At 42.2% G+C, this 25,306-nt stretch overlaps 1 protein-coding gene across 1 annotated transcript; it reads left to right on the top strand.

Moving 5' to 3' along the window:
* Positions 1-2,860: 2,860 nt before the first annotated feature.
* sv2a (synaptic vesicle glycoprotein 2A) lies at positions 2,861-23,722 on the top strand. The gene is made up of 12 exons (XM_079503525.1): positions 2,861-3,599; positions 12,728-12,908; positions 14,121-14,272; positions 14,632-14,765; positions 15,297-15,386; positions 16,024-16,131; positions 17,186-17,274; positions 18,339-18,503; positions 19,209-19,342; positions 21,346-21,552; positions 22,111-22,270; positions 23,251-23,722. Exons 1-12 carry the CDS (start codon positions 2,996-2,998, stop codon positions 23,432-23,434), a joined length of 2,208 nt encoding a protein of 735 aa, XP_079359651.1. The 5' UTR covers positions 2,861-2,995; the 3' UTR covers positions 23,435-23,722.
* Positions 23,723-25,306: the final 1,584 nt, after the last annotated feature.

Raw genomic sequence — 25,306 nt, 5'->3', positions numbered from 1 at the left:
TTTAAATGGAGCTCAGGGTGAAACTGAAGGGTGGGCGTTGCCTGGCTCTGAGGTCGTGACCATGGTAACAAAGGATGACCAACCAATCAGCTGACTCTTCTGAGAGGTGTAGAAAATTGATTGAGTCACTGTGTGCAAAGCCGAAGAGAGAACTAGAGAGCATGAGCTGTATTTGCTGCCGTGAATATCTGCACCCCTCATTTCTGCATGAAAGTTATGATCATTACAACAGTCTCTCTCCCCTAAAACAGAAGGAGACACCAGAATCATATCTTTATTGTTAAGATGTCTTTGCATAAATGTCAGCAAGAGGCAAACATAAAAATGGTATATTTTTATTGGTTCAAATGCTCTTTATGTACAAAACCAGTATTGTGACCTTTTCTAGCTTTAATCCCTTAGGAAATCAATGGCCATTCCCCCGCCATACTTGAGTTGAGCTCACTCCCCGGTTACTTCAATTGAAATGTCTCACAAAACAGGATGACTCCCAACAGACTGGATGCTTATAAACTATGGACCATTAACTACTAACGATATAGAGCCAGGAGACCTTACAGGGAAATGTACTCTTAACAGCTTAATTTTCTGAATAATCTGTTGTATGGTGTCACTTTCCGAAAATAGTCTATCCAATGCGTGGCATCAGGCTTGTGTATGCCTGTATCTTCTGTATTCTATCACGTTATACTCTAAATGTATAGGAATTATTGATTTGTTGCTAACTCTTCAGATGCGAAAACTAGAGTTCTCAACAGGCCCGAAAATTAAGGCCCGGGCCTACCTGGGCCCTCATCAAACCCTGTACACTCAAGAGAATGTCCCCACTACCACTTTTAAATCTCCATATACTGTATGGAGCTGACCTGTTCTGACATTCCATTTGTTGATCTGACCTCATCAAACCCTGTACACTCAAGACATGCTCCTTATCTGGCCAGTACAGAATTCATTCCATGTTGAACTGACCCCCCATGCCAAAGCGCTAGCGCTCTCCCAGCAGTCTGCTGCCAACGAGGCGGATGCGTGCATGCGACCTGGCGAGGTCGCTTCTCGCCCTCAGGCATCTTACTGGTAAACATGAATTAATGTAAAGTAGTCTCCATCAGGCATGTTTACTGTATGTGAAATAACACACAATTTACATTGTTTATTTTATCATTTAGATAGATCCTAATCTACTGTATGATAAGGCATATAATTTAGATAAGTCCCATATAAAGCATACCCTTCATAATCACACCAAATGTTTTCAAAAAGGGCAACGTTTAAGAAAAGGCAAATGCTGAAGCCTAGTTTTGTTTGCTTCCACTGGGCATTATTGTCAATCAGGCTTTGTGCTCATCATGAGGCCCTGTAGAGTCCCTCCAGCCTAAATATGCTCCTCTACACTGCAGAGCTGCAACTGCTCTCTTCAAAGAGATGGAAATTGAAAACCACTATAGAATCACTCCAGTTTTGGTCCAGTGACAGTCACCCTCTTTTCCTGAGACATACAATTGTGTTCACTTCTCCTCCACACACACACATGCACGCACGCACGCACGCACGCACGCACGCACGCACGCACGCACGCAATGCTTACTTTAACTGGTCTAAATGAAAAAGAATAGCGCAGGTAACAATACCATTACAGCAGCCCATGTATGTGTTTATTCCCGAAGTGAATATCCATGTTGGATATTTATCATAGAACCTGTGTGGTCCTTTGACAGCATTACAAATATGTCCCCGGTGACTGTTCCGTTGACGTGCATACATAATGCAAATGTTCCTCTTCCTGCTGCATTCGTCATCGTCATTTGTAGTGGTTGCCATCTTTATGTGGCTGTTATTGTCCTTCTTAGTGAGATAAACAAGGGAAGAGTCACTCTGGCAGTCTGACAGAGGGGTTTCTGTGAAACACGCACATGGCTAAGATATAATTCTCTCCTCTCTTGTTTCTCTGCCTCTACATTCCTCTCTTCCTCTTTCAACTGACATTGGACAGCAGGGTTAAGCACCACCATAGCACAGGGGCTATACAGACTATACAGTAGGAAACATTCACCATGAGGATAAACTGCAGGGAAGAGGGGGAAGAGACATAAAAGGAATGAAAATATATGAGAAACCCATACGTAATGAAATGATACAATGGTTAAAGCTTTTCTCTCTTCTCTGCGTCAGTGCAGCAACATTGATTGAGTCACAACTTCTTTCTCTACCTCATACTATTAATGCACATATCCTTCAAACAATCCTCCTGTGCAGCTAATAATATTTCAGCAGCCAGATAAAATGGGAAATAACAATTCTTTATGACTTCCTGGGAACAGATCTCATTAGTTTGTCATATCATTTGATGCACACTTTTATCTATGCACCTTAAACTACAGTATTATGGGTCCATACATCCATACCATGACGCAATTTAAGTTCTTAATGGGGGATGTCGGATGACTGTCTCATTGGTTTGATTCATGTGGTACTACTGTAAATGCCACGCTGTGCGACGGAGAGAGCTATTCCATACACTGTAAGTGCTGCACAATCGATGACGCCCACTGACCTCAAACAAGTTGCTGTGGCTATACGAACCCTCAACAAGAGTTCAGCTCCTTAAAAATGTCATGTTCATTCCTCTGAGCTCATTGCATATAGAACAGATGTTTGGTCACGCGCTGGCATATGGATGTGATATTTACTGGTGTAGCGTATCTGCCAGTGTCCCATTGTCTGGTTATTAATTGACATTGGTATTGAACTTTAAAAAATAAGTGCCTTGCAGCCTGTGTTTTTGCCTGAAATACACTGAATCATGCTGACACAAACTTTTTGTCATCTATAGGTTTCTGCACCGAAGCGCACTGGCCAAAATAGCATTGGAACAAGGGAGCTGTCCCTGGTGCTGAATTCCACAGTCAGCCGAAATCCCCATTGCACATCCATGTGCCTGGGCTACTCCTGATATCCCCAATTCAAGTAGCAACTAACCACCAATTCTTCATCCAACATGGAGGACGATGGACGCTACCGAGACAACCGCACAGACTTCATCCGCGGTGCCAAGGACATTGCCAAGGTGGCCAAGAAGCAGGTTGGCAAGAAAGCAGGCCGCGCCGCGGACAAAATGACAGATGAGTACACCAAGCGCTCCTACAAGCGCTTTGAGGAGGAAGATGATGATGATGATTATGCTGGAGCGCCCGGTAACGATGGTGGTTTCCACCGCAATGACAGCCGGGCAAATGACGATGAGGGCGGCCACAGTGACTCAACTGAGGGGCACGATGAGGATGATGAGATCTATGAGGGCGAGTACCAGGGCATCCCAAGGGCTGATTCGGGCAAAGCTGGTGGTTTGGATGGAGTCACTGTTACCGAGGCCAGGGACCTGTCGGCTTATGAAGGCGAGAGGCGGAAGGACCAGGAAGAGCTGGCACAGCAGTATGAGACCATCCTGCAGGAGTGTGGCCATGGGAAATTTCAGTGGACATTATATTTCGTGTTAGGGCTGGCGCTGATGGCGGATGGTGTGGAGATATTCGTTGTGGGGTTTGTCTTGCCCAGTGCAGAGAAGGACATGTGTTTGTCTGAACCCAACAAAGGCATGCTGGGTAAGTGAATTTCCTATTTTTGATATACTAATTTATATAAAGGTATGTCTTTCAACATACCGTAAAGGCCCAATCTGTGACGTAAATGTAAACAAACAGGCCCCACCACCCAAAATAAGAAATAGCAATAGAGACACGATTCTATCCTCTAGGTAACCGAAGTCTTTTTCCATCTACAATGACAATCAGGCTCTTCGATCGTATGCAAATGTAAATGTCATTCATGTGTTCACATGCGTTCCAGGATTGGGCCTTTTTTTTCACTTAATTTTTATTGATGAAAAGACAGACAACAAAACAAAACAAAAAGACAAGATGAAAAAAAAAAGAACAAAAAGAGGAAGACAAAAACAAAAAAACAAAAGACAAAGCTGCATTTTTCATATTACAAGATACATTCATTGAAATCCTATTGCATTATCGCTAGGCTGAGAGAAGAGATCCCACTTTTCCCACTTTTTATAGAACTTATCCTCTTGTAGTCTAAGTATGAATGTTAGTTTTTCCATAACATACAGTTCCTCAGTAATGTCCATCCAATGTTCTTTCGTTGGTGGGTCCTGTTGGTACCAGCGTTGTGTGGTCGCTTTCTTACTTGTTGCTAAGAGGATCTTGATTAAATATTTATCATGTATTAGAAACTCTTCAGGGATATTTCCCAGCAATAAGAAGGAACAAGTCAGAGGTATCTCAAAACACAGAATGGTCTCCAAGGTGGAGTGGATATCCTGCCAGTATTCCTGAATTTTAGGACAAGTCCAGAATATATGAGCGTGGCCCGCCAGGATTGGGCCTTTAATGTGCATTTAATCAGAAAATAACTAAACGTTTCCAGTCTCTGCCGAGACTATAGAAACTCTGGTATTCAGTATTCTGTCCACAAGTCCATGCTGTATAGAGGGTATGCGCGATGACATCATCATCATACCCGGAAGTTATGCAGGAACGCCTACTGAGTGTGGCAAAAACTACTTTCTGGCCTTGACAGCCCATACATCCAAATATACATCCAAATATGTTTGCATTAAACAACGTTAAACTCACTTTGCCACTATTTTCAAATATTTAACAAAAAAGCGCTTCTGGAAAAAAAAAGCCAACTCCACTGGATCCACACGCTGTGTGCCTCCCCTGTGTGCCACAGAGAGCTGCTGCTCGGAGTCGGAACGGAAGATAAACACTTTAGCAAGGCAGGGTTTCGCCCCGTAGTCTGTTAAAAGTAACTATGCAGTGTACCTGTTTATCAAACTTAGCAACGCCAATGTTATGAAAACAATTAAATCTATTTCAAAAATCTGTTTTCTGAGAGGAATGTGACAAAAATGAGTTCATATAGCATTTCTCTCGCTAGTTCTACTGGAACTACAACTCTGTCTCTGCGAACCCCTCTTTGCAGAAGTTGCAGCACAAACATATGATGCGTAGGGCAACCAATTGCCTCTGCCGCTTGGTCCGCTCTCAGTCCTCCTCTTCCAGTGTGGCGTCTGTGCTTTCATTCCCACTAACAACAATGTATTCATGTCAGACATCCATGGCATTGAATAGAAATAAGTATTGTCTACCTTTTGCTATGGTAAACATGGTGTCTTTTTGTGACACCATTATATTATTGTTATATCAATGTTATATGATATGTTATATCAATGATTTGTGTGTACATCTGCTTGCGTATGCTGCTAGTGCCTGGCCCAATGTTCATAGGTTACGCATTGACATTCATACACAGTGTGTTTATGTATCCCTCTGCGCTCACTGGGTCTATGCCATGTTGTAGGAAGCCAGTGGGGAGACATGCGCCCCAGTCTTAGCTCTCTCCTGTTACACAACATGCCTGACTCATGCTGGAGTACGTCTCTCACTTATCCTGCTCCATCACCCATGGGTCCTAGTGTACACATTCTCTCTCTCCCCTCCCTCCACCTCTTCCTGATATTGGAATAGCAGTCCAAATACTGAACACCCTCTGCTGTCACATTGTCAGAGCATCTCTTTACAGTGTATTAAGTAATCTGTTTGTATGTGAGTGCATATGTGTATAGGTATACAGCTACGATTACTGGAGACAAGCATCTGCAAGCATCTAAATTGAATCAGAAAGAGAAACGTGTCAGTGATGAAAATGTGTACAATCTGAAAGGTCAGCACTCGTGTGGTTAAGATTCTGTAATGAATCGTAGCGTACACTCACACATAACAGAGATAAAGCAGCATTGTGCATGGTGCAGTCCTTTTGTAGGAGAATTGCTAAGACAAGACATGTGCAAGCAATACAGCAGCACTGTGTCATTGATTTGCCCTCCGGAGGTAACAGCTGCAGTGTGGTTGGTTTTTATCATAATTGGAGGGACGGTGGTTGCATTAACTGCCACACTGGAACGAGATGTCAGGGAAAGTGCTGGATGAGCACAAGTAAGTTTTTCTAACTGTCAAATAGATTTCACATTGTCAAGACGGTAGCCTTCAATATGCACCACTCTGCACTTTTACGTGCAGGACAGCTTCATCCATTGTGGATGAGGAATAATAAGTGGAGGACTTTGTTGTCAAAATGACACCACCGCAATTTGGGGAGGGGTGGGGTGGATACAATAGTTATTGAATAAAAGGCTTCATTTATAGTCACCTCACATCTCCAAGCTACACTACTCGATTTTGGAAAAGATAGGAAGAGCCTGAGGGCTAGTTTTATCTATAGTCATACCATTTGCTAGAGTGACACCCTCAACCCTGTTTTAAATCTTTGAAGATAGGTTTGCACAACCTTTTATTTTTCAATTGTTAACAAAGTTAACTTAGCGTTGGTGTCGGTGAGTGTTCAAGTTGATAAGATTTATATTAAAAATATATTTTAAGTTTGTTTAGCATAAGTTTGTTTAGCTTAAATACCCCATATACAGTAGGCCACAGTCACTGTCACTGCATATAGCCATTAATTAATTAATTAATTAATTAATTAATTAATTAATTAATTAATTAATTCATTCATTCATTCATTCATTCATTCATTCATGTATGTTTCAAATTTCATTCCAAAAATCATTTAGCAAAACATGATACAAGTCCAATGTTGTACTCCAATGTACTCCAAATTTGAATTAAACATTGAGGGACTTCTAAATTTCACTTACACCCATAGCCGTAGGGGGTGCAAACAATGCTAGGAATGTAACTTGCCTAAACGTTCTTCCACCAAATTAGGCACAAAATGTCTGTGGAATGGATGTGATAATGACCATCAAACAGAATATTGATACTCCCTACTGTTTTCCTGTAATTGACTTCACACATTTGTGGACGGTGACTATTTCTTACAAAAAATAAATAAAAACATATTGAACGCAACATTCAATCACATTGGAATCGCATGCTGAGGAGCCTCCATAGAGCATACCTTATTTAAAGACGACACTGTTAAGATTGCATTGCACTATCCTGATCTCTAAACTACCTCCCCCTGGCCAACCGGGTGCCTGATGGAGGGGAAAGGAACTGGTTGGAATAACGTGTTCCTTCCACATGCTACGTCCGGCCAGGGAAACTCTCCCCTGTCAGGTGAAAAGAAGCAGCTTGGACTCCTCATGCATAGAAGGGAGCATGAGGCCAATCCACTGCCCCACAGGTTGGCAGAGGAAGTGTAGTGCCCATGATTACATTAGATAATTGACACTGGGTGAAAAAATGGGTTGCAAAATCGTGGGATAAAAGACAAAAAAAAGAATCGTACACAGTAGCATTTACATCATTTGTCATTGCACCTTTTGGTGGAAGGTGGTTGGGACTCTTGATGGCTGACCAGCTAAATCAGTTCCATTGAATGTGCATCTGCCATTGGCTCTTTCAAAAAGCCTTGCACACTCTCACAGAAAGTGGAGAACTGGCTATTTATAGCGGCCCCGTAGTCCTCCCCTCCCACACGTGAATAGACGCATACGCACGCACGCACGCACGCACGCACGCACGCACGCACGCACGCACACGCACACGCACACGCACACACACGCACACACATATATGCATGCATGCATACAGCATTACATGCAAAACCCGTTCTGTATCTATCTCTCTATCTCTCTCTCACACACATGCACACACTCACGCACACACGCACATATATGTACAGATATGCAAAACCCCAATGCACGTTCTGTCTATCTATCTATCTATCTCTCTCTCTCTCTCTCTCTCTCTCACACACACACACACACACACACACACACACACACACACACACACACACACACACACACACACACACACACACACACACACACACACACACACACACACACACACACACACACAACTATACATGCATAATATGCAGACAAATTCACATGGACACACACACTCGTAGTCCTTCTCTAGAGCCTGAAGCCGTAGAGCTGTCACAGCACTGCCCCTCACTCTCTAGACTACAGTGGCCACCCACTCCTCCCTCCACCTCCCTCTGCCTCTCTCTCTTTACGCTTCCTCCCCTCCCCCATTTCCTCTCCAGAGTACTGTGCAGCTCTGTGTTGTCTGAAGGCTCCTCCTTCGTATCTTTCCCCACCTCTTTCTGATTCTCTCCCTCGCACCCTTTCATTCCTACAGTACATGTCTAAATGTCTGCTACGTACTCCATCTCTGTCTCTCTGTGTGTGTCTCTCTCTCTGTGTCTCTCTCTCTGTGTCTCTCTCTCTGTCTCTCTCTCTCTCTCTCTCTCTCTCTCTCTCTCTCTCTCTCTGTCTCTTACTCTCTCTCTCTCTCTCTCTCTCTCTCTCTCTCTCTCTCTCTCTCTCTCTCTCTCTCTCTCTCTCTCTCTGTCTCTCTGTCTCTCTGTCTCTCTCTCTCTCTCTCTCTCTCTCCTATAGTCTGTCCTCTCTACCTCTCTAGCCCCCTTCGTAGACATCCAACCCTTTGCCCTGGGCGTCTTGGATATGGCACAGGGTTTGTATAGAGTCCAACTGCAGCTAGCAACAGAAGGCACTGTTTGACTGCACAAATAGCAGACAAGCAAGGTTCAGCACACAGACACCTTCTAAGCATGCTATTTGTGACATAATACCACCATCAATTGAAAACAAAACGGCACCAGTATTCGTGTGTGATATTGTGGCTCCCTTATGCCTTGTGGGTTCAGTAATTATCCACCTTCTAAATGGTCATAGATCTCCACCTATTGATACATCTGGGGAAATCGAAATTCCGTGTATGGGCTAGAACAGCGGAGAAAGTCTGCCTACTGCTTTGGAAACCATTCCTGATAAGTTCCAGCATCAATATTCTGGGGAGTTGTGATGCATTGTGAGCTTGTATATTCGCTATTTTTGACGAAGAGATTTGGTGTAGCTGGAAAAAAGCATGTGCTGTGTTAAGAGGGGCACAGTGTGTAGATCCCTACTGATGCCACACATTAGAATGAAATCCTTCTCCAAATGATGGAGTTATATCCTCTTAAATCTTAGCCAATAATGCATTCAGGGCAATCACTATGCACAGACCATTGCTAGGCAACTTTACCAACCAGCAAGAATTGGTGCGGAATGGGAAATCAATGGTCAGCACCATGGACAGTTCCCTCAGCTTGTAGGCAGGAGGAATAGGCAGTGTGGTAACTAGCTAGTAGCCAGACTATTCCACAAACTCCAAATGAATGCTGTAATTATGAATGCTGTATAGACATAAAGTCTGGAACTACACCTCCCGAAAGCCAAGAAAGGAAGCTATCTTAAGCAGCAAGGTATAGGTTTTAATTATTTTGATTTCAGTCAGATAACTCACAAATAGATTCAACCAATATTTATTATAGAATCAGAATACAAGTGTGCATATAATATATTATCTTGGTGTTCGGCTCTGCTGCAATTTCCCCCCCGCTCGGCACAATTAAACACCATCATTAAACATAAAGAGCAGGGAGATAGATAACAATAACAAACCCCCATGGGGAACAGAAATAACAGAGCCCACCGGTGGTGCTGGGGTGGCGGTGGGAGCAAACAGTGCATAACAACCAGGGACCATATGCAGGAGGAAGGCAGGAGGAATGCATGCAGTCTAAGTGAGCTTAAATAACCCACCCAATTGGTCAGCTGTCTGCCACATCAGTGTATGACGTGTGGGTCTTGCAAGCACTGTATACACCCACATAGTAATGCAGCATATTAAACCCTCGAGTACATGAATGTCCCTTGAGCATAGCATGAAGCGCTCGAGTATATCTGACTGAACTAACTGCGCAAGCTACATATCATTTATATCAGGACCAATTTGCACGACTGTAAAGACGAAACGGAAGCAAGGAGTAGGCGTCACATCCGCTTCATCCAAGGATCATTTTCAGCGCGTCCGTGCTCCAAACTGTATGAACGGAAGCAACAGTCTGGCTTGCGAGACTACTCAGAAAGAGACAGGCATGGCTACTGTGGCTATATTCTGCTACTGCTGCATTACTACTCAGAAAGAGACAGGCATGGCTACTGTGGCTATATTCTGCTACTGCTGCATTGCGGCGATGGCTGCTGAGCTCTGTCGTTATTATTACAAGGTCCATGCTGCTCCTCACGACCTCATGTCTAGTAGCACGAGCTGACGGCTGTCTGTCCGTTCTGCCATGGTGGAGACACACATGGATACTGTAGGCATGGGACGCACGCACGCACGCACGCACGCACGCACGCACGCACGCACGCACGCACGCACGCACGCACGCACGCACGCACGCACTGTTACTGTCATGGCTTATGGGCATACACACAGAGAGAGCGGGAGCGGGAGAGAGATAGAGAGAGACAAACACAGAGAAAAAATCTCCTGGACTCAGCAAGGGGTACAAAGTCACCTTCATGTCTAAACACAAAGCTGCAGTGTGTTAAGAGCCTAATTTATATTTCAGCATACAATAGTGTCGCACTGAGAAGTTTGTCTTCACTTAAAAATATGTTTCCAATGAGCACACACAGTTATACAATGAAGTATTAATAAAGCCTAATTAATACAGGGAATAATCAGCAAACCCATACGCAATTACACATACACACCCACACGCCCACAGTTCTATTGTACATAGTGTACCACCACTTATATTCTTTCAATGGCACAAACGTGACCCAAAGCTCGACCAATCTGTGAAGGCGCTGGGTTGGATTGACCCAATCAGGGGACAGGGGTACACCCCACAACAGACCTGGAGATTCAGTGTGTCTGGTTTTTCGGTTCTCGGAAACCCTTGGTCTGACCCACTCGGCACTGTACAGTACACCCCTGGTTCATATAATGGGACACACGCCATATTTGAGGTGAATCAGACAGACAGACAGACAGACAGACAGACAGACAGACAGACAGACAGACAGACAGACAGACAGACAGACAGACAGACAGACAGACAGAGGTTTTGTGACTATAGGCTTTATAGGCTACTCCCAGCTGTGTTTTAAATCACACTAATGCTTGATCCAATTCAGTCATCCAGCCAGTGAGCTTGTTAGAGTGCATGATAGATTGGCCTTGTTGATCCAACAGATCTCTTTAAAGCCATTGTGGGAACTAAGCCTTGCTGTTTATTTTACGCTGTGACTGAGTCCCCATGGTCTTATCTGGCTAGACCAATATTATATATATATATATATATATTATATATTATATTTCACAATATTGTTATAGTCAAGGATTCTTTTTTGTCATCTGCTGTATTCACAGCTCAGCTGTTCTGCTGTTGTTGTTTTAACACTACTGGTGAGTGTTGTGGCACAAAATGGCTGCTCTTAGCTCCTTGACGTTCAGTTTGGAGAAAGATGTCCCCACACTTTGTATTTGTATTGTCTGAGTGAAAATAAATACTGAATACTGTATAATTGTATATCTTAACATGTAACATTATGTGCAAACTATCACACTATCTATCTATAACAATGCTATATTAAATCTTTCCCAAAAGGGTGCAATGGTGTTCAAACAGATGTCATGATCAAGCAGTGAGCTCTCGCCCTTTCCCCTCTATATTTATTATTCACAGTGATCTTGCACCCATAAGCTGTGTCATTACAGGATGCTCACTGAGAGTGAATGCCACTGACAGAAAGTCTGTGGGATGCTGATTGGAAGAGAGCAACCTGCTGGGGGACATCCGTGTTGAAAGAGAGAGAGAGAGAGAGAGGAAAAAATAGAGAGAGAGAGGCAGAAATAGAGGTTGGCGAGGTTCAGTGTGTTGTTGTGAGTGAGTCATATTGGCGCCTCACATCATGAGCCAGGGTTGACAGAGGTGCTGTTTGTGTCGGTTCTCTGACAATCTGTCTTTAGTGGCAATGATTTCTCGATGGGAGAAGACATCGTCTGGCCATGACATCCTGTCTAGTGTGATTTCAGATGCTAACAACAAATAGCAGTGAAGTTTCCGTCGCCTGGTGGTCAAATCTGGGATTGCAAGTCATTTAAAATGCTACTGCACGTGTGTCTATGGTTTGAAACCCTACTGTGCATGCTTCTATCGCCTGCTCTAACTCCAACGTTGGAGCCCATCCAGGAAGTAGAGGTACTTCCGGGTGCTTCATGCGCTGGTGAGCTACTTTCATCCATCCGCCCTCTAGATATATTATAACTCTATGGTTACAAGGTTCAAGGTTCAAGGTTGTGCTTTATTGTTACATCTTGTGTACAGGTACATAAGAGTAAAACTTTAGTTTGGCTTCCTTCAGACAATGCAGCAGCAAAAATATAATACGACATCAAAACAGCAAAACACAGCAAACAAAATAGAATATAGAGTGCAAAAAGAGCAAAGGACATAAAATTGTGATGTCTCTGTGATGGATGAAAAATAATCAAGTCATTATTTAAGGTTTGATCACACCACCCCATCGTTGAAATTATGAGAAACTTGATTTCTCACTGGCTCTCAATGCCTTCCTCCCTCTCTCCAGGTCCTAGGTGAAATACCTGTATCAATACCTGTATCAATACCTGTATCAATACCTGTATCAATGCCTTCCTCCCTCTCTCCAGGTCCAAGGTGAAATACCTGTATCAATGAATTTACTGATGCTGCATAATAACCCATCATTGTTATTATTGTTTGGTTCTTCCTCACAATTCCCCACTATATTTCCATGCAAGAGTTACATCCTTATCTTCCTTTCTGCTTCCCCCAGGGCTGATTGTCTACCTTGGGATGATGGTCGGAGCCTTCGTGTGGGGTGGCCTGGCTGACCGAATTGGCCGGCGCCAGACTCTCCTCATCTCGCTCTCCATCAACGCAGTCGCTGCCTTTTTCTCCTCCTTTGTCCAGGGCTACAGTTCCTTCCTGTTCTGTCGTCTGCTCTCCGGTGTCGGGTAAGGGAAACCACACACATTGGTACATTGGAGTTTGACTTGATTGAGGGGCACGGTGGCACAGTCGCCTCACAGCTAGAAGATCTTGATTCCTGCTGTGGACGCTGGGGGCGTGTTCTCTCCTCTGCGTCATCAGTGCCCATACCCGAGACAGGGTTGGCGAAAGGGCCTTTCTGTGTGGAGTTTGCATGTTCTCCCCGTGTCCCCCAGTAGTTCCCAAAGTGGGGTCCGCAACGCATAGCCAGAGGGTCCACGAAATAATTAATTTTTGTTTTGGTTTTTTTGCCAGTGAATTATGGTATGTGTGATATGTGAGCTTACCATAATCACAGTAATCCTTCAAGGGCCTTTGGATAGAAATTAAACAGACTCCATACAGTCACTTTCAGTTAAGAGTACTGCAGAGGCTGAGTGTCTGTGACTGTGACCAGCTGATGGTCGTTGACACTTAATTGATGCATGAAGGAAGGCAATTATGTTTCTGCACTGTCAAATAGTTCTACGTCTATTGTAAGATAGCATCTTAAATAAATGTTGTGAAAATGTGTTGTGACTTTGATTGAAATACAAATAGTTCCAATGGCATCTAAATGTCAGGTTGCAAATATGCTTATTGGTGTTGCGAGGATGAGGGGGTACCTGGAAAAAAATCTTCCCCCCAAGGGGTACCTGGGACAAAAAAGTTCGGGAACTCCTGTGTTATGTTGTAAAACATTCCCCAACTAGAAAAAGTGCCCCTCGGGGCACATAGGTCTCCACCAGGGCAGGTCAGGTTGTGGCCTCCTGGTGGCGCTATAATAGGCCAATGTGAAGAGGGTGACATTTCTTCTCACGCCTTGGATGGCAATTGGATGATTTGAGGCATTTTGTTCCAAAAATGTGTTTTGCAAAGTTCCACCAGGTCTCCACCAGGGCAGGTCAGGTTGTGGCCTCCTGGTGGCGCTGTAACATGCCTAGTAATTTGGTCCTCTGCTATCCGTCTGATCTGGGGTTTTGCTGGTCTACCGTATGTGTGTACAGTGTATCTCTGTGTACTGACCTGTGTATGTTCTGATGTTTTTACTGTATATAGAAAGTGCAAATTGTGATGCTGTCTTTCCCCCTTAATTCTGCTTGGACTGTTTAGTATACCATTTACCACAACCTCGTTTCTGTCTCTCCCCCTCCCTCCCTCTCATATTTTTTTGTCCACTCCCTGCTTCTTCTCTTCAGCATTGGTGGCTCCATCCCCATCGTTTTCTCCTACTACTCCGAGTTCCTGGCCCAGGAAAAACGAGGAGAGCACCTGAGTTGGCTCTGCATGTTCTGGATGATCGGTGGCATCTACGCCTCAGCCATGGCATGGGCTATTATCCCACACTACGGTGAGAAATGTTACACCATTGACCATATTCACAATTTGGCCATTTGTTTTTCGTTCATATTCTTTATTTCTTACTTCATACAAGATTATGAAGTAAGAGCAAAATGGCTGCCTTTGGTAATATGATCAATTGGCCAGCAACTCAAGTTTTTGCCCACCAGTTAAAAAGGCTGCCTTTGCATTCCAAAATTACCCAACCTTCCTTCATTATTCTACCAGCTATTGCCAAATTGTAGCCACATTGCATTTGTCAAATCGAATACGTTTAAAAATTGATGGTCGGCAGGCAAAACAGACCACTTGTCCAAATGCCTAAAATTAAAGTGTTTCCGAAAATTGTCCCTCTCTCCCACTGCGCAGGGTGGAGTTTCCAGATGGGCTCAGCCTACCAGTTTCACAGCTGGCGTGTCTTTGTGTTGGTGTGTGCCTTCCCTTCTGTGGCAGCCATCTGTGCTCTCACCACCATGCCTGAGAGTCCTCGCTTCTACCTGGAGGTCAGCATGTTAACTGCACTGCTATTTTAGGGTAGATTGTTGAAAAGGCATTTACCAGTACACCGGATCAAGGTTATTATAGTTAACTGATGACCATTTTCTCTCTCTTTTAATTTGGCACTGAGCCTTTCCATTGGAAGTACTCTGTAGATTTCTCTATACCACTGAGTCAATGATGGAGGTTTTTCGTGAATCCAATTAAACAAAATGCATTTTCTAGCTATTTAACCATTTCTAACTAGTATTTACAAAATGGACTGTTTTCCGAATTTAATTGATCAAATATAAAATTCTAATTCAAATGGACGAAAAATACACGGAACATAGGCTACTGGTAAATTCAGCAAATTGTAAAGTTTAAGTAGAGAGGTGCTGAAATTGTACATGACTTTCAGAGTTGCTGTTGTGTGTCTGCATCACCCCCTACTGTGTATCCTTCACTCTCCCTGCTGAGAGGCTTATGTCTGCAACTTAATGAGTTCTGACTAATATATTCATGGTGGAGCTAATAGCAATGCCTGTATTTTGTAGAACGGGAAGCACGATGAGGCATGGATGATTCTGAAGCAGGTGCATGACACCAACATGAGGGCCAAAGGCTACCCCGAGAGGGTGTTCTCTGTAAGTATAGTCACACTGAACAATGACTTTCCATCACACATCATCAACTTTTATGCAACTGTAAGTTTGTATGTCATCAAAAGGGAATTTGTGTGTTATCGTGGGATTATGGATTGCCCTTGTTGTGCAGTCTTTTATGCTGAGCATCATTCCTTCATAAGTGAACACCATTTAGCTCAGCTGTCAGAGAAATCTGAAGGAAAAGATAATGTTTTAGTGCCACTATCCAGCTTGAAGCTGTTTTAACACGGAATAGAACACTACTACCGGTGTGTTTTTGCTTTTGTTTTCCCACACTGTGTTCTGTTGTGGTTTGTGTTGTGAAGCACTTTGTAAACTTGTTTTTGAAAAGTTTATTATTATTACAATTATTATTATTATTATTATTATTATTATTATTATTATTATTATTATTATTATTATTATTATTATTATTATTATTATTATTATTATTATTATTATTATTATATGCACTATGCATTTTGAATGATCAATTATTATCTAACTTTATACCTCAGTCCATCTGGACAAAGATACAGATATATTTTCAAATGGGCGTCCGCGGGCTGAAGTGTCAATTTGGGGGTCCTTGACATGAAAAAGTTTGGCAACCAGTGCTGTATGCTGTTATCTCCAGGTGACCACCATCAAGACAGTGAAGCCCATGGATGAGCTGGTGGACATGGGAGAAGGTACCAGCTGGCACCACAAGTGGAGGATGAAACTCAGTACTCTTTTCCATCAGGTAGTGTTTCTTGGCAAATGTTGTTGCTTTATTTACATTGGAGAGTGTTTTCTTACAGTTTGAGCCAAATTCTGTACATAAACAGGCTATAGACCTTTAAAATCAATTCACATTAAAAATGCATTAACTACAAAGCCCACACAAGGTTTGGCAAATGAACTGTACACACATTGATATTTAATGTATTGGATTACCTGTTGATTTTCACAAGATAGTACTGAAATGTACATAATCCAACAAGTCATATACAATGGGCTCAACATGCCAGACCACCGGTATGATCCTTTAACATGTGCTACCTTTGATAAAAGACTCAATGTACACTTACTGTAACATGTGCAGAAAGGTTTTACAGCAGGCAGAAATGGGAGGATGCTATGACACCATTCCATGAATGATGAGTTGAACTGAAGGAACAATGCACACTGGAGTGTTTTAATTTGTCTGCCCATGCCCTGGGTAGATTATTCTTCAGTGTGGCATCAGTTTGTCTACACAGAGACTGTGTGATTTATGTCTCAGCTCCTAAGCTGCTCCGTGTTTATCATGAGAGTGTGGTGGGCTGTTGAGGACTTTTTCTTTATTTCTTGTTGTGGGTTCAGTAATTATCCACCTTCTAAATGGTCATAGATCTCCACCTATTGACACATCTGGGGAAATCGAAATTCCGTGTATGGGCTAGAACAGCGGAGATAGTCTGCCTACTGCTTTGGAAACCATTCCTGATAAGTTCCAGCATCAATATTCTGGGGAGTTGTGATGCATTGTGAGCTTGTATATTAGCTATTTTTGACGAAGAGATTTGGTGTAGCTGGAAAAAAGCATGTGCTGTGTTAAGAGGGGCACAGTGTGTAGATCCCTACTGATGCCACACATTAGAATGAAATCCTTCTCCAAATGATGGAGTTATATCCTCTTAAATCTTAGCCAATAATGTTTTACAGATGTTCTGACAAACTCTTTGTGTGTGTGTGTGTGTGTGTGTGTGTGTGTGTGTGCGTGTGCGTGCGCGTGCGTGTGTGTGCGTGTGTGTGTGTGTGTGTGTGTGTTCCAGGTATGGAGTAACTTCCTGACTGTGTTTTCTCCTGAGTATCGTCGTACCACCTATATGATGATGGCTGTCTGGTTCTCCATGTCTTTCAGGTAAGACAGAAAGAAGCCTCAATTCGATACACGTAAAGACCATTAGAAAATATAGTGTTTTACAATGAATCTTGCTAAAGAAAAGGAATATTATAACTAGAATGGGGTGCTCTGTGCCAGCGCTCACAGCATGGCAGAGACTAGGTTGTATGGGTTGCCTATCATCCAGTGCTGTGTAAGTCATGGGTTGGAACCGTCAGGACTCCAGGAAGCAGCAGATTAATAATAATTCTACGACACGACATACGGTGCAACTTTGCACATTTCTGGGCAAGTGAAGGTGCTTTTTGGATGTGCGCTCTATTGAGGTCCCTTAACATGCGATTCCAATTTGGGGTTGATTGATTGTTACTGTAAGTTCATGATATCCAGCGTTTTTAGCAAGAAATTTGAAAGCCAAATTCAGGCAAACAATAATCAATCACAAATGTTGTGTTTGATATTCAAAGATCACATGAAACACAAAAGCCTAACATGGTGGGGGTAAAATAAATCATGTTTAAACAGTGACATTTGTAGCATTTGTGGCATAATGGTCTTAGTGAAAAAAAAGTACTATACTGCATATCACATGTCTCTAGATGTATACTATTTGTGTGAGTTTTGGACAGAAAGCGAAAGTGTCTTTTGAACAAAATGCAAAATAGAGGAAAATCTAGTTAGGTGGAATAGGTGGGCCCTATATGGGGAGTTGCATCATAAATATGATAGTACAATCTCTGCTTCAATAGTTATAGGCCAAGTGGGTTGGTATAGCGCAGTGGTTCCCAAACTGTGGTGCGTGCACCCCTTGTGGTGCACGCTTTTTCATTGTGAAATCACAATGAAATTTGCAGATGAGAACTACTAAATTAAACTTAAGCTTAATTTACCCCCATCCCACTATTGTGTCTCTTGCAGAAAGTAACAGATTTTAGCGAGCGACACGATCATACTAAATAAAGTGTAAACTAGGCATTATTTGTATTGATACTGTTACTGTAGCAGTGTGTAGCTGGTTACTTGCACCCAGCAAATACTCAGATTGACTGTGTGAATCAATCATTTCATTTCTGTCCCCCTAGCTACTACGGCCTGACAGTGTGGTTCCCTGATATGATCAAGTACCTTCAGAAGCAGGAGTACCAGAGTCGCACCAAAGTCTTCATGCAGGAAAAAGTTGAGCATGTCACATTCAACTTCACACTGGAGAACCAGGTGCATCGCCGGGGAGAATACTTCAATGATAAGTAAGTCACTGTGTGCATGTGCGTGCGTGTGTGTGTGTGTGTGTGTGTGCGTGCGTGTGTGCGCGTGCGTCAGCCTTTATGAATCTGTATTCCTTACAAGCCTGTGTTATACAGTCATCACATCTGTATGTGATCAATCTGAGAAGTCATTCGGGGCACCACCCCATTCTTTGTGTAGAGACAGGAACTTGGTTTGGCTCCTCCCTTTTCTTAGTCCACTTCCTCCCGGGTGCTTCTATGTTTATTCCTACTATCAACAACGCTGCTTGTTTAGGGCAGTGGTGCTGACAGATTTGTATGTGAATATTATGTGATAAACTGTGTACCTGGAGTGCAAACTGACGTCTGATACCAATGTATTTTTCATTACTCAAAAACTCTGGTAAAATTATAAAACCATTGCGTGTTCATGATATATTAAAAATGTATAAGACATAGTTATTAACAGACATTTAAGAAGTAATTTACAACTCAACTCATTAACCAATGTTACCTCACCTGTTACATATTGTTGGGGTGTTCCTAGCTTCTGCTGCTCTCTGGAAAGCTGTCTCTAACAAGTGCCCACTTTTCTCTGTCTCCTTGCCCACCTATCTACGTCTGTCCTTCACCCTCTCTCCACTTCCTCTGTCCTACATCCTTACTTATCTCCTGCTCCACCCGTCCTGTGCTCTCCCACTCCACCCGTCCTGTGCTCTCCCACAGGTTCATGAATCTAAAGATGAAGTCCATGGTGTTTGAGGACTCGTTGTTTGAGGAGTGCTACTTTGAGGACATCACATCCAGCAACACGTTCTTCAAGAACTGCACCTTCATTGCTACTCTCTTCTACAACACAGGTTGGTTGTGCACGCACGCACACATCCACGCACGCGTGTACACACACACACACACACACACACACACACACACACACACACACACACACACACACACACACACACACACACACACACACACACACACACACACACACACACACACACACACACACACACACACACACACACACACACACACACAATCCTCACTGTTAATTTAAATTGATTTTACTGTGCACAATCACATGAACTACAGTTGTTATCTGCTTTACCATTATCAATTATCAGTTGGAAGTCACTGAAATTCAATTAGAGAAAAATACATTTGCTGTTATGTTGGGTTAAAATTAAATGTCTACATAATCAGTAGACATTGTTTTGTCCGGTTGTAATGAAAAATAACTGTCAATTTATTTGTATAGCCTTTAATCACTGTTACAGTCTCAAAGGGCTTTACATGCCCATGTTTAACAAAGACAACGAAATTACATCCCCTGTCTTTAGACTCACAGGACAGGAAAAGGATTTGCATTTGTTTTAAATGTATCCATTTAATCCTGTGCAATTAACTCACTAGCTTATACAAAATGTGTAGCCTTGCAAATTAATGTTTCCTTGAAACCCAAGCCTAATCCTGCAGTATTGCAGCCATAAAACTGCAGTGTTCATTCACCTCGAAACATATGATTGATGTTACTCATACACATCGTAATAAAGAAAATGACAAATTTGTAGGGCTGATTTTGTTTTTCAGTTCATTTTTGTTCCAATTATCTATTATCCATGTTCAATGGTTGTAAAAATTGAAGATGCTATCAGTTAAGCAACTTAACTAAAGCAACTGTGATGAGCACATACACACGCATGCACGCACGCACGCACGCACGCACGCACGCACGCACGCACGCACACACACACACACACACACACACACACACACACACTCAATGCCAGGCAGGGGATCCTTAAATTGCTATTTGAATTAAAGTCATTCTACAGTTATGGCTAAATCCTTCTTTGGACTTCCCAGTCATAACTATGGGTGTCCCAGATAGTTTATTTACAGTGAAGCATGGTGGGAACTAACCACATGGGCCTGGCAAATTTAGGTTAAATGTAGTGCCAGTAAATGCTGGCCTGTATACAGTAGAAAACAAACACAGGCATTTTGTTTAGATTATTATTTGCCCCATATACGATTAGGCTTTTTATTATTAGTGTTATTATAGTTAATTAGTATTCATAGATAAATTATACTAGTCATTTTTATATTATAGATTTGTTTTTGTTTTTTTCACTACATTTTTATTGAGAAGAAAAAATACATGCCTAGCATCCCTTTTCTGGGGCAAAACAAAGATTCGGCCCAGCAAATCACTAGCACTACAATGCATGTTTCTCAATAGCTTCTGTTATAGGCCGAGCTTTGCACGCTTTTTTCTCTGAAACTAATGCGCTGTCCGTGGTGTTGAACAGATCGGCGATGTTCAGAGGTCTTTTCTGATTATCCGGTGAGCGCGATGGGAACATTAGTGTTTTCTAGACAATTCTTGACAATTCAATCCCTTAAACAATAGCATAATCAACAAAAATCAATATCAAGGAGGAACAAGAGAATGGTTTCTCAATACATTACATTTTTCAGTAGCGTTGTGACTTCACCATGCAAGTTTTTTTTTTCATTCAATCTCAAGTTCCACAGTTCTCAAAATGTCACTTACTCTCACTTACACTTACGTCTCTCCTTTCTTCCCTCGCTCTCACTGCCACCATTCATTCTCCACTCTCACTTCCTCTCCACTTGTTTCCTACTCTCCTCTGTCACTCCCTCTCTCCACTTGTATCTTACTCTCTGTCACCTCCTCTCCTCCCTTCCTCCCATCATTCCCATCATTGTCTCTCCTCCACTCACCAACTCTTTCTCTCTACCTGTCTCCCATCTCCCATCTCTCTCTCTCTCTCTCTCTCTCTCTCTCTCTCTCTCTCCCACCCCCCCCCCCTCTCTCTCTCTCGCACCACAGATCTGTTCAAGTACAGGCTCGTTAACAGTCGACTCATCAACAGTACCTTCTTGCACAACAAGGAAGGTTGCCTTCTCACCGATGTCAGTGATGACAACAATGCCTACATGGTGTACTTCGTCAGCTTCCTGGGCACTTTGGCTGTGCTACCGGGCAACATCGTCTCAGCGCTGCTCATGGACAAGATTGGACGGCTGAGGATGCTGGGTAATAAGAGGGCTGGGTGTGGTTTATTCAGATGGGAACCATCTCACAGTTTTTCTCAATCACTTGGATCAAATAACAAAAACAAAACAATAACAGTATAAGAGCCCAATAACAGTAAGAGTATTTCTCATAACACAGCCTGTGCAAAAGAACCTAACAACAATCAAAAATGGGCATGATCATCACTAGTCCATCAATTGCTACAACATTGTCAACAAATGTATAGCACCTTTTGGTCATTGTGTAATCCTGTAAAGTATTTGCATCAAGACTGGACTTGTGTTTAGTGATTCTATTCTATTCTATTCTATTCTATTCTATTCTATTCTATTCTATTCTATTCTATATGTAAAATGTAAATGTAAAAGGTATCTCCTATCTCTGCGTCTATTGTATGGTTGTTTTACTTTTTTTCCCTCTACTGCCTCACCAATCGCCGCTCTGAGGATAAACATTTACACTTGAAATAACTACACATATTTTAATATTTACTTCCATTCTTCCCATCGATCCGTTTGTCCAACTGTCTTTCTCTCTTTTCTCTCCTCTTCTGTCCAGCGGGCTCTAGTGTGATCTCCTGCATCAGCTGCTTCTTCCTGTCGTTCGGCAACAGCGAGTCAGCCATGATTGCCCTGCTCTGCCTGTTCGGGGGCATTAGCATCGCCTCCTGGAATGCACTGGATGTCCTGACCGTTGAGCTCTACCCCTCTGACAAGAGGTATGCATTAGGGAAGTGGTATCCTACTGAGTCAGTGACCACACAGAAATGTCTGTGGGGGAGGAATACAAAACCAACTAAATTGGGAAGAAAAAGGGGGTAAAAAATAATTGGTTACTCGATCTTTTTAATTCTTAAAAAAAAAAAAGAGAATCCCTGCAGTAGGTATCAAAATCTCTTGACACCATGGAGGAGGTGGACAGTGGAATTGTTGTCATGCACTGGTCATGCAAACGTGTAGAATTGGCATGTGACGTACAAGGTGGTGTTTCCCCGTAATGTTTGGTTGGGTATGAGATGTAGAGCAAATGGTAGTGACATCACCCGAGGCGTTAACAGTCTGATGCATGGAGACTTACTGCCACTCTCTGGCTGAAACATGACATGCATTATGTGATTTCCTTTGTTGACATTAATAAGAGGGGATGTTGTAGCCTACTTTGTTCAATGGGCTGATTGAAAATGGATCTTAATAATTCAAAAATGTTTATATAAAAATTGAACCAGAATTTATCATTAACCATTAATTTTATCATTAACCATTTATCATTAACCATTTATCATTAGGGAAGCTGGTGTTGTATTTGATCCTTCAATATGTAGCGCCACTCAATGGACAAATAGAGGTACTGCATTGTTGTGTGCATTATGTAAAGGTGAACAAGATAAATGCCTTGATTGATTGCTTCATTTTATTTCAAATGTTTGATGTGCATTCTAAAGCTAAGGACACATACTGTAATAGTACACCGCATAGACTCCACCTCCCACTGCACCAATCCAAGTCATAGCAAAGGAAATCTGACCGGGGGAAGCAACAACACCTGTAGCAACTGGATTCAACAACAAAAATAATAATTATTATTATAATTATTATTCTTTAGCTCTGTAGAACTAACCCGCATTTCCCTCTCTGCCCCCCAACCCTCCCTCTCTCTCTCTCTCTCTCTCTCTCTCTCTCTCTTTCTCTCTCTCCTCAGATGCACTGCATTTGGTTTCCTAAATGCCCTGTGTAAATTGGCGGCTGTGTTGGGTATAAGCATCTTCACATCCTTTGTGGGAATCACCAAGGCTGTGCCCATCATGTTCGCCTCAGGAGCGCTGGCAGCGGGCAGCTTCCTGGCTTTCAAACTACCGGAGACGCGGGGACAGGTGCTGCAATAGTGTGGCACCATACATTCTGTAAGTGGGCAGAAGAGTTACAGTAGCCACACTGTGAACAAGCAGCCCAAGAGCCCCCCAAACCCTACTCTCTAACCCCCTCCCATTGAAATGGTGTGAAATTCGTTGGTTCACAGATCCCTTAAAATGTAAATATTCTCGATTGTCTGTTGATTGGCATTAGAAATTAAATACACAGTAACATCCTCAGTGTTAATTTATCCATGTGTAACTTCAAGAGTGTACAAAATATTTAGTACACTTGAGTTAAATTAAAACTGGGTTTTTTCACTGTGTACACCATGCACCGATACTTTCATGATTGGTGCACATAAGGATGATTGAATACGACTTCAGTCAATTCAGTGAAGGAAGACTCGCCAAATCAGAGGTGCTTGTTAGCACACTGCTGGTATTGTAAATACAGATATAAATTACTGTGTGTGTGTGTGTGTGTGTGTGTGTGTGTGTGTGTGTGTGTGTGTGTGTGTGTGTGTGTGTGTGTGTGTGTGTGTGTGTGTGTGGATCTGGATCCAGTTTTCCCAATATGTGTGCATTTGGGGTTGGAGGTTAGGGGATGGGGACCCTTGATAATGGGCCATGCAAATAGACTCCACTAGCCCACTTTGCTTCAGAATGCTTTGTAGTGACTACAGTTCTACTGAGCAATTCAACTCACCTCTCAAGACTTCAATACATTGTAACTGTACAACTTTTCTCAAAAATGCAACATCTTATGCCTTGATTTGAAGCATTTTTGATGTTATGGGGTAAAACCAAGACATCCTCTCTTGGCTTTCTCTTCAAACCAAGACCTCTCCTCATCGTTTGTCTTTCAAGGTCTTGTGTTTATGTACAGACTTACTGCCATTTTATAGATTATAGAACATTCCGGGTTTGCTTTTATTATTGTTTGAATGTTCTATTGAACTCTTTTCCCTTTAAAACATTGTTTCCATTCATCTTGACCAAGTCATGAGATCGTGCAAGTCAATCAATGGATTGGACTACTCTGTTGGACAAAGGTGACATTTCTGTTGCCCTGTCTATGTCTAATTTATACTTGGTGTGCATCGTGCTGACAATAGCTATCTAAAAGCTCTCAACAGCATGCAACGTGCGTGTTGTGAGCTTGTAGATCTGCTCTTTCCTCAATGTTGAACTAAGAATAAATCAGGCTTTTGTTTGCCATTCTCATTTTATGATGAAACACAGTTTGTTTGCTCTAAACTTTCACATTTAAAGCACAACTTGTTTGCCAGTGTGAATGTCCCCAACATTCCTGACTTGCTAAAATTCAATCAATATTTTTGAGTCATACATCCTGTCGTAAGAAATGCCTTTACATTACGTATCCTCACAAACGTACAGTATGTTTTTCTTCTCTTAGAAATTGTGTTTTTGAGAGTGTTATGCATGTAACAAAGTATGTATGTAAATTTTGAAATTATGAGATTGAGAGTATAACGTGTAAACATTTAGATGTGGTGCATTTCACTATCAATCAGCCCATTTTCAGATCCATCATATTTGTAAATTCTGCCCCATAAAATACATTTTGCTGATTTATATTCTGCAAAGAAACACCATGAAGGTTAATGAACCTCATCACACTCTTAGGCTTAAGTTATACTTCCACTCACTTGACAAAAAGGATAGATACGTCAACACCTTTTTCAGTTGAAAATAGATCATTTTTGTCAAGCAACACGGTTGTACAGTGAAGTATAAATTATGTTTTAAAGCACACCTTAAATGCATTCAAATCTCAGATCTATTCTGATATTCAAGGATTACATTTTTTTATTTGATATTGTTTTAACCACAGCTCTTACTTAAGTATCATCGGCACGGCAAGTTGGTGACAACTGAAAA

Source organism: Electrona antarctica (genome assembly GCF_951216825.1).
Source record: "Electrona antarctica genome assembly, chromosome: 6".
Classification (NCBI taxonomy): Eukaryota; Metazoa; Chordata; class Actinopteri; order Myctophiformes; family Myctophidae; genus Electrona; species Electrona antarctica.
This window is presented reverse-complemented; position numbering and strand designations above follow the sequence as displayed.